An 11,543-nucleotide genomic window follows, 5' to 3' on the forward strand; every position below is an offset into this window, starting at 1 on the left:
AAATCTTTTCATTTGCACGAATTTTGGCATAGCGTACTGAATTAAGTCTAGAATGATGTGTGCAAAGTTTCGTGAAAATCGGTTCAGATTTAGATATAGCTCCCATATATATTTTCGTCCGATTTTATGTAATTGGTGCACCAAAGTCCCTATATATCTTTCGATTTGCACGAATTTTGGTATAGGGTACGTAGGTCAGCTAAGTACTTCGCTTTGTTAAAAGAGACATTTGGGTTTGAAAGGTTTTTTGTATAGAAGCAATAGCTTCTATGGAGAATATCCCAACAAAAAACTAAGGGAACTTATGAGGATCAGTGGCGTGATCCGAAACTATAGTCTTCCCTGCCTTACCCCTCGGCAATCAATGCCATACATTCCCCACTAATAGATAGTTGTTTTTTATAAAAACAAAATACAAATGGTATCCCAAATAAACCGCCAACACTACTGAAGTACTGAATTAAGTCTAAAATGATGTTGCTAAGCTGCGTGAAAAGATCCATAGCAAGGCCGAATGACACAACGTACTAAAGTAATATAAATTAGTCTCTGGCAATTTTCCCTGAAATCGGTTCAGATATAGATATATAACAAAATCGCGTCGTCTGTTGGGATACATATGTAGAATATACCCAAAGTGGTGAAGGGTATCATATAGTCGGCCCAGCCCGACTTTACTACTTTCCTTACTGGTTTATGTAGCTCCTGTACAAATTTTGGTCGTTTTTATACAAATGGTCCGAATCCAAGTCTGCCCGATTGACATACAATTTTTTATAGATTTCAGAATGGCGTGCATGGCCTCCATAATATGGAGGGTATATAAATTAATATTAATTCTTGATCAGGGTAAAATTCTAAGACGATCTAGCCATGACCATCCGTCTGTCGGTCCGCCCGTCCGTACGTCAGTTGTAATAACGCTATCTTCTGAAGAAATTGAGATAGGGTGCTGAAATTTTGCATACGTTTGTCCTTTGTCTGCTGGCAGGTCAAGTTCGAAAATGGGATATATCGGTCCACGTTTAGGCATAGCTCCTATATAGCGGTACACCCCAATTTTCTTATTTTTTTTGGGTTTTTGAGCCCTTTTTTCAATCGGATACGCTAAAATTAGGTGCATTGGATTCTTATTGGGTACTGAATGTCTCCGCAAAAATTATAAATATAGGTCTACTTTTTCTAGTAGCCCCAATATAACGGTACCTCCTTATTTTCAGCACCTTGGTGGTTTTGATAATATTTTTCCACCGAATTGGCTGTAATTTAGTATTTGGAGTTCCTAATAGGCACCAAATCACTGCACAAAAAATAATGAATATAGGTCAATTTTTTCGGATAGCGCTCTTTTCAACCGAATACGCTGAAATTTGGTACATTGGGTTCTTATTGGGTCCTAAATGTCTCCACAAAAAAATTATAAATATTGGTCCACTTTTTCTGGTAGACCCCATATAACTGTACCTCCTATTTTTCAGTATATTGATGGTTTTGATCGTATTTTTCCACCAAATTGGCTGTAATTTCGTATTTTGAGTTCTTAATAGGTACCAGATCTCTCCATATATATGAATATAAGTCGATTTTTTCGGATATCTCCATATAAGGGTACCACCCAATTTTCGGTATTTTGGGGTTCTTTCGGAACGGAATTCGCTGCAATTTGGTATTTTGTAGTCGTAAATGCTAACAAATCTCCCTACCTACAATTTTTTAATATTCGCCCCCTTTTGGGGTAGTCCCCATATAACCCCTTTTTTATACCCTTCACCACACTGTGGTACAGGGTATTATGTCTTTGTGCATATGTTTGTAACAGGCAAAAGGAAACGAGATAGACACATGGTTCCTTTTGAGAATATCCATAGAATCACTTTCTGAGTTGATTTTTGCATGTCCGTCCGTCTGTCCGTCTGTCCGTCTGTAGATGTTAAATTGTAAACAAAGTACAGGTCGCATTTATGACCCGATTTGAATGAAATTAAGCACAAGTCACTTGTTTGGCCCAAGGACGAACCTTATTAACGAAAAGCGGTTCAGATATAGGTATATATTTTATATTTATTTTCGTCCGATTTAAGGTAAATGGGGTACAAAAATTCCTATATATCTTTCAATTTACATGAAATTTTGCATAGTATACTGAATTTAGTATAGAATACCATGTGTCAAGTTTCGAGGAAATCGGGTCAGATTTAGATATATGTCCCATATATATTTTCGTCCGATTTAAGGTAAATGGAAGAAAAAAGTCGATATTTATCTTTCGATTTGCACGACTTTAGATATAGCGCACTGAGTTGAGTCGAGAATAATGTCGAGATAGAAACTAGAACGTAAGGTCTGATAATGAACTATATATGAACTATAACCCGCATTTAAGCCTAGCCCGTGTGTGGGAGGTACCAGAAGGAGTGGGCCGATATTCCCCATCTTTGAACTTGAATTACGTATGAACGAAATAATAAGAAGGGCAAAGGTAGGATGAATCAAAAAACGGATTTGGGTTCTAGAAGCATTATTTCGATGAGGCACATTTTCACCGTGTCAAAGTGTAAATATCCTCATAAGGCTGAGGATATAATTATCTGTTAAGAATTTCTGAAATTTGCAGTATGGTTTACATAATGGGTTTACTTTTTGGTATTTACCCTATATTTTAATTTTAAGTACCTGTCAGTGTTTCGGCCCGACCGAACTTAACGCTTTTTTTCTTGTTATTGGTTCACATATCTATGTAGATCACAGTTTTAATTTCGCCCGATTCCATTTCAATGGCAATTCAAAGATGCTATATCTTTTCTATCTACAGGTTGTTGTACAAATGAGTATCCATTGTATGTACCCAAAGTGGTGAAGGGTATTATTTAGTCGGTCTCGTCCGAATTTTTAACTTTCCTTACTGGATGTTAAATAGTGCTTTTTATAAAGTTCAGTGGGGGACATGGCAAAACAATTAAAATAACTCTATTTAAATTTTCTAAATAGGCTGGTTTTGTGTCACGTGTTTTGTTTATAATATTTAATAGGACTCTCAGACTGGCGTGTGTTGTACAGTATTCAAAGTTTTAAGGTTTCCCCAAATTGATATACCAAACATAACGCCTCTTTTTACGCATTTTTTCCTCTATTAATTTAATTTCCATATAAGGACATACTTAATAATACAAAAAAATTCGAATAGCATTGGGTATAAAATTGACTACCTTTAATACCCTTTAAGCATTTATGACAACTTAAACTTTAGTTTACCAAAAATATATTCGAAAAAAAATTCTATATCAGCCACGATATAAAAGTCCTGCACGAAACCCAATGTGCTTTAGGACATCTGGTGGTTATCATGACACACATTTATCAGCTGCACACACCACCCCATACTATGAAGATATTAATTATGTCGCCGGAACGCAAACAACGAGCATCTAGGTATGTTTCACTATTCACCGGAAGGAAGTAATTAACTGACTATTTAAAATGAAAGCTTCTTGGAAGTGGAAGACAGGGTAGAGGACATTGAGGAAATGCCAACAGACATGACATGGCAATGACAAACAAGGAGTTCGGTTAACGAGCGAAATTTTAAAACAATGCGGCGAGCAGTGCAAACTCATTATCCGGTATGCCAGCAACAGATTTAAGCTGATTGATGTTGGGATTAAAGTGTTCCAATACTCGTGCAGTCGTAATGGAAGTAACGAGCCAAGGCAAGCCAGTACTATGTCAAACGTACCAAACTCGTATGGATACCGCCGAAGTGAAATAAAATTATCAATGTTTTGTTACTGTTATTTAATAAAAGTTAATGGCAATAAATTTTATTTACGACCAAAATGTAATACGACGAAAATGAATGAAATGAAACACATTGCCTGCTCTCTCCCCCAAAAAAATATAACAAGCGAATCGGGGGGAAAATCCACAAAAAGAGACACGAACCCAGGTCGCATATAAATAACGCATACACAAATAAATAAAACGGCATACCAAGCGTACAATAAATATCCGATAATAAATAGCTAAAAATAAGGGATTTATGTAAACGTTTTCATTTATTTCAGGTTACCGCTTTAACCACGTTCTTTGGTTAAATAAACCAACAAACAAACGATTGCATTCCACGAAATAGGATAAGCATCTGAAATTTTGATTAATGATTTAAACCAAGTTTAATGACAAATATGCGGAAGAGCTTTAGACGAAAAAAATAAATAAATTACAAAACATAATTACAATAAAAGCAACGAAAGGACGAAGGTAAAAACAATGCTTGTCATGGTATCAGGTGGCATGTAGCCAGCTGTAATATATGCTAAGGAAGTGATAAACATAGAATAGGAAAATTCTCAATTTTCATTAAACATTTGGATCTGACATGGAAACGAAATTTGACAAATTCGAACATCACACTATGGGCCAGGAATTAAATTTTCTTGGTCAAAATCCATTTCAGGTGGAGAGGAAACATAGTTATCTATTTCAAATCTGGCGACTTTGAGCTTTACACCAGTAAATTTTTTTCCATGATTATGGGTCGCGGTTTACAAATGGCATGAGGCCAAAGTCAAAATTTCATATTTTTTTTTTGATTAACTTTATATTTGAACCTGTAAGGAAAGTTCAAAAGTCGGACTGCGGCGAATATATGATACCCTTCACCGCTTTGGGTACATACAAAATATTCTCATATGTACAATATCCGTTTGATACAATATGATGCTATATAGGAGAACAATTAAAATTGAATCGGACGAAATTAACTGAGTACAAAGATATTAAAACTAAATTAAAACAAGCCATACACATACTAATATGAAATTTATGACAAATTTAATGTCAATAATAAAATCGGACAAAGCTTTATATGGGAGATATATCTAAATCTAACCCGATTCAAAAAAAAAAAACAGTAAGGAAAGTAGTAAAGTCGGACTGGGCCGACTATATGATACCCTTCACCACTTTGGGGATATTCTACATATCTTTACAGATGTCGTCTTTTCGAAGGAACATTGACTTGAAATTGAACGAACTTAAAAATGCGATCTTTATATATAAGTAAACCGACTAACATCAATCCTTACACAACTTCCCGTTCTGCAATCTATTCCATACTTTGTAAATAGACTTTAAGCAAACTTTACGCACGCTATTGGTATGCTTCACTGTTTAAAATGTAATATCAATCAAGCACCCATTGATTATTTGGTTTACAATCAATATAAATAGGTTGAAATTATTTTTTAATTTCAGTACGTTATATTAATTTCAGTACGTTTTGCCAATCGGCCTAGCCATGGGTCTTTAGTACACCATTTACTTAAAATCGGACGAAAGTATATATAGAAGCTACATGTAAATCTGCACCAATTTCAAAAAAATTTGACACACGAAACGTTATAGTAACTTCAGTACATTGTACAAAATTGTGTGCGGGTCAGCCAATTTTTAGTTCTTTAGTGCAGAATTTACATTAAATCGGACGAAAATATATATTGGAGCTATACCTAAATCTGAACCGATTTTAACACATCATTCTGGATCCAATTCAGTACCCTATGGCAACCTTCGTGCAAATCGAAAGATATATAGGGACCTTGGTGCACCATTTACCTTAAATCGGACGAAAATATATATAGGAGCTATATGTACATCTGACCCGATTTCCTCGAAACTTGGCGCACGTCATTTTTGACCTAATTCAGTACTTTATGCCAAATTTCGTGCAAATCGAAAGATATATAGGGACTTTGGAAACCGATTTACCTTAAATCGGACGAAACTATATACGGGAGCTATATATAAATCTGGACCGATTTTCACGAAACTTAGCACACATTATTCTCGACCTAATGCAGTACTCTATGCCAAATTTCGTGCCAATCGAATCATATATAGGGACTTTGGTGCACCATTTTCCTTAAATCGGACGAAACTATATATGGGAGCTATATCTAAATCTCAGCCAATTTTCTCGAAACTTGGCACGCATCGTTCTTCACCTAATTCAGTACCCTGTGCCAAATTTCGTGCACATCGAAAGATACATAGGGGCCGTTTACATTAAATCGTACGAAAATATATGTGGGAGCTATATCTACATTTGAACCGATTTTTCCAATTTCAATAGGGTTCGTCCTTGGGCCAAATATGTGGCTTCTGCTAAATTTCCTATTTAACATCTACAGACGGATGGACAGACGGACGGACGGTCGGACGGTCGGACGGTCGGACTGACATGCATAAATCGACTCAGAAAGTGATTCTATGCATATTCTCAAAAGGAACCATGTGTCTATCTCGTTTCATTTTGCCTGTTACAAACATATGCACAAAGACATAATACCCTGTACCACGGAGTGGTGAAGGGTATAAACACTTGGCACACATCATTCCAGACCTAATTTAGTACGCTGTGCAAAATGTTGTCTTAATCGGACAAGAAATGACAGTATGGTGGTTCATTTACATAAAATCGGACGAAAATATATATGAGAGCTATATCTAAATCTAATCCGATTTCCACAAAAATTTCGCTGACGTCAATACAGTACGCAAAATTTTGTCTCAATCTGTCAAGCATCGACAATATATTGCAACATTTACATAAACTCGGAGGAGACTATATATGGGAGCTATATCTTAATCTGAACCAATTCCAGCGAAACTTCGCATACATGAATTTGAACCTAATTCATTGGTGCCAATCGGACTAAATTTAACTCTGTGGTGCTTCATTTACATAAAATCGGACGAAAATATATTTGAGAGCTATACCTAAATCTGAACTGATTCCAGCAAAACTTCGCATACATCAATCTAGATCTAATTCAATACTCGTTGTAAAATGTTGTCTCAATCGGACCAATATTGGGTATTTGTTGCATCATCTACATAAAATCGGACTAAACTATATTTGGGAGCTAAATGTAAATCTGAACCGATTTTTATACCCTTCACCATAGTATGGAGGGTATATTAGTTTTGTTTTTCCGTTTGTAACGCATCGAAATAATCATTTCCGACCCTATAAAGTATATATATTCTTGATCAGCGTAAAATTCTATGACGATTTAAGCATGTCCGTCTGTTGTAATCACTCTAGCGTCTAAACGAATTGAGATAGATCGCCAAAATTTTGCATAGAGTCGTCTTTCGTCTGCAGTCAAGATGGGATGGGAAGATGGGATATATCGGTCCACGTTTAGACATAGCTCCCATATAAGGGTTCCCCCCCAATTTTCGGTATTTTGAAGATCTTGAGTGCGTTTTTAACCGAATTCGCTGTGAATTCTTATAACAAATCCCCCCACTAAAAATGATAAATATAGGTAAATTTTTTCGGATAGCCCCCATATAAGGGTAACCCCCAATTTTATATTTGGTACCAAATATCTAAAGTAAAAATCATACATATCAGTCCACTTTTTCTGGTATCCCCCCCCCCCTTTTCCCCTTTTTCACTTGTTACCAATTTAAATAGGGTTCGCCCTTGGGCTTAATTAGTGGCATGTGTCAAATATCATTCAAATCGGAACATAAAAGCGACCTGTACTTTGTTCACACAACTATATGGACGGACGGACATTTGTTTTTATTAAATTGCAAATTTAATGTTTACCTCTAATTTTTAATATTATCTAATATACTGTTTTGTGGTTTTTGATGTGGTATAAGACATTTTTGGAAGTGTATAAAAATTGTCTGAGTGTGTGCTTTTTTCAATAAACACAAAATAATATGTTCGCTAGAAAAAAAATATGTCAATAAACATAATAGAAACCGCTACTGTTTATCTTTTTATACCCTCTGGCTAGTTTCCCTGAAATCGGTTCAGATATAAATAAATAAGAAAAACACGACGTCTTTTAGGATATATATGTACAATATACCCAATGTGGTGAAGGGTATCATATAGTCGGCCCAGTCCGACTTTACTACGTTCCTTACTGTTTTTTTTTCTGGCCTTGGTAAAACTTTAAATTAAATTTATTATCAGTCTACATTATTGAAAGTTGTTTTCTTTGACAATATTTTCCATCATTATTCCTTACAATTCGGCTCGTACTATTTGGAAAAAAAATAAATAAATTAAAAATAAATAAGAAAATCCAAAATTATTTATATATTTTTTAATATGTTATCAAAAGAAAACCCGACAACAAATAAAAATGAAAAACGCCTCCCTATTTTGTTGTTCTTTTTAATTGACAAGCAATTTCTTTATTTTTTATATCTAAAACAAGTCCTTTGAGTCCTGAGTACTACTGAGCTACTTTTGTATGGCAATTCATACAAAAAACAAAAAATAATAATAAAAGGTACTAATAATGGCTATTCTCAAAGAACATTAAATTTTTTCATTTATTTGAATGACCTATTTACACTTCTTGAGAAAAGAAAATGAAAGAAAAATGACATTTTGACCTGACACACAGAGGACCCCTGTACACACACACCCTCACTCAAAACGAAACCTTTCCTTGCATAGAAGCATAAATAATAAATGAAAAATGAGATTTCCTAGTGTCTATTATGTTTGCTCACAATTTATGCCACTTACCATCATTGTTGTGCTGCTCATAGTATTTTTTCTCCAATTGACCCAGTTGGACATCACAGCTTGCTGCCTTCTTGCCAACACCCACACCTAAGCCACCGCCGCCGCCTCCACCACCTCCACTAATGCCGATAGATTCCATCAAAGGCGAGTTTCCGGTACCCATGCTATCGTCCACGCCACCATTTCCACCTCCTCCGCTGCCACCATTTTGCTTTAGCAGCTCTGTGTATTTGTCTTTAATTATGGAACTACCTCCATTGATAGTTGTCTGTTGGTGTTTTTTATATTTCAGGGTATCGCCGCTATTGCTACCACCATTATCGACCACCAGCCCATTGACAACACCCAACATGACGTCTGTATTACCAGCCACAGTGGTGGTGCCGTGATTGGCCACAACCGTGCCATGTGATGTCAGCGGATCGTTGCCACTTAAATCGAGATGATGATGACGGTGACGCGCTGCCGTCGATGCAATGAATCGCTTATAGATGCAACAAGTAACCATGGCCAGGAATACGGATACACTCAGAAGGCCCAGAGCCATTAACGAGATGACTGCAGCCAAATTGCCCTGCAGTAGCTCACGACCACTCGGCTTCTCCACGAGCAGAGTCATTTGCACGGAATCCTTACCACCGGCATTCTCGGCAATGCAGGTGTATGTTCCCTCATCGGTTTTGTCGGCACCCAATATCGTTAGTCGTGATATGTAAACATTGCGGCCGAATTCCTTTTCCTTTGACTGGTCATCCTCAATGATTTGAATGAAAATTCGTTGTTGTTGTTGATGTGGCTGTTGGTGTGATGGCATTTGACCCGAACTAGTGCTGCGATATATTTGTTTATTGTAGTCCCAGGCAATGTGGGTATTGGCTGAGGCATGAACACGACAAACTAGAGTGACATTTTCCTTAGACGTAGTAATGGAAGCTCCTTTGGCTGGGAAAATAATTCGTGGCTTACAAGCAAAGGCCTCCGGCTGATCTTCTATCCACAGCATACCTCGCAGCTGGGCCGGATAATAGCAGGCTGTGGGTGGTGTATAGAGATTGCGACGCAGCACAAAATCACGAAATATTTGCAATTCACAGGTGCAATTCCAAGGATTGCCATCCAGCGACAGAGCTGTCAACCGTTTGACATTTTCAAAACTCTCCTTGCGCAAAAAGTTCAAGCGATTATTGTTCAAATAGATTTGTGAAAGCAGAGGGACATTTACGAACACCTGATTGGCTATTTTCACCAAACGGTTATCCTTCAATTCGATCTTATGAAGATATTTAAGATTTTGAAAAATGCCATCACCCAACGATTCCAGGATATTACCATTGAGAACAATTGCTCTAACCTTTACCAGACGGGCAAAGAGATTCGCCTGCAGCACCTTTAGCAGATTATTGGATAAATCCAGTTCAATAAGTATTTCCAACTGGGTGAAGGTCCTGGGATCTATATGCTGCAAGGAGCTATTCCTAATGTACAACTTATGCAGATTCGTCAAGTCAGCCGTGAGAAAAGCATTCTCTTCCAAATAAACGATACGATTGAACGATAAGTCCAGAACCTGGACTTCGTTGCTTAAATTTTCCGGTACCGAGGATAGGGTAAGATTTTTACAATCAGCCGTCTTCTTACCCGAATTCCATTTGCAATGGCAGTCACCACAGTCCATTAACCAGTCGGCGGAGCTAAGCACAGGCATTTCACAGAGCAATGTTAATACCAGCACTCGCAAAAACCAGGCCAGACTACAGTTGTTGTATTGTCGCAAAAATGTCTTCGGAAACAGGCGACTTCTGATGCTACTGGAGGTGGTTACGCTTGTTTGGCGATTATGTGAAACGTCCTTAAATGTATCCGTTTCCGTTTGCTTTGAAGACTTCGTAAGTGTGGAAGTTTGCCGAAGATAGTTGTTGGTGGTGCGGTTGGGCTTGGTCGATGGTCTGCTCCTTTGTTGAAAAGTGCTTCCAACAAACGCTTGTCCCTTTTCTATTCGCCTTAAATGAGAACTCACAGATGTTTTTGCTTCTTCTTCACTTGAAGTGTTATTCTGGTGCTTGAGGTTTCTGGAACGTTTGTGATATTTTTGTGGCTTCGTCCTAGTCGGCTGCTGCTGCTGTTGTTGTCGCTTAAGCTGTTTTTTATTGCGCTTGTTTTTCATGTTTTTAAACTTTGAGCGCCTTTATCACTTTCCTGCTGACATCAGTCACGTTGATGTTGATTTGGGCCACCGTTGCCTCCTCACTCGTTGTGGCAGTTTGCTGAAGCGTTTCAGCAATACCCTTCGCAATGATGTTGGTGGTCCTAATAGCTCTGTTACTCTTATTTTTCGCTGTCTTTGCATTAAAATAATTTGTTGCTTGTTGTTTTACCAAGCAAATTGTTGTCGTTGTTGTAACAATCAGATATTCGTTGCTATATTTATTTTTGGTTTATTCGTTTCGTCTCAGTTCGTGTAGCTGGCAATCTGGTTGCAGCTATACTTGGGTTGTGGAGAAAGTTTTGTTTTGCTGGTTTGCCGCAAGCCCAGTCGGTCGTTTGGTCTCAGTTGACTTGTGGTAACGTTCAAGTTGGCACAATGACAGGTGGTCAGAATGGTGCATTAGACCAAGCTGGAAATAAATGAAAATGTTAAAAGTTCATAGATTAGATCGAATTTGTTACAATGTTTTGTTGTTGTAGATTTTAGGTTAACAAGTTATTTGGAGAAATGATGAACAGACAAGAAAATAAATAATATTGCATATTTAAATATTTAAGGAATATAAATATTTCAATTAGGCAAGATATAATGAGATTTGATTACACCCACTTCAGAGTACCGAAAATATGTTACGTACCACTTTATATGGGGACTATTTCAAATTACAGGCACTTCGATGGGAAAATGATTCGATGGACGGCGATTTGTGCAGATGCATATATAACTTTCATATATATTTTCGAAAAATTTCGCGATAATTGTGCACCAAATAAT

At 37.1% G+C, this 11,543-nt stretch overlaps 1 protein-coding gene across 1 annotated transcript; it reads right to left on the reverse strand.

The window, feature by feature from the left end:
• Positions 1 to 8,050: 8,050 nt before the first annotated feature.
• LOC133325969 (uncharacterized) lies at positions 8,051 to 10,727 on the reverse strand. The gene is made up of 2 exons (XM_061534998.1): positions 8,564 to 10,727; positions 8,051 to 8,067 (listed from the first exon to the last, which is right to left on the reverse strand). Exons 1-2 carry the CDS (start codon positions 10,725 to 10,727, stop codon positions 8,051 to 8,053), a joined length of 2,181 nt encoding a protein of 726 aa, XP_061390982.1.
• Between the last annotated feature and the right edge of the window lie 816 nt (positions 10,728 to 11,543).

The sequence above is a fragment of the Musca vetustissima genome, unplaced genomic scaffold (assembly GCF_032173495.1).
Source record: "Musca vetustissima isolate MV318-11 ecotype Yass unplaced genomic scaffold, APGP_CSIRO_Mvet_v1 utg54846, whole genome shotgun sequence".
NCBI classification, from domain to species: Eukaryota; Metazoa; Arthropoda; class Insecta; order Diptera; family Muscidae; genus Musca; species Musca vetustissima.

Excerpts from the sequence above, each read along its gene's own strand:
- LOC133325969 (XM_061534998.1), bottom strand. The coding sequence starts at position 10,727 with ATGAAAAACAAGCGCAATAAAAAACAGCTTAAGCGACAACAACAGCAG.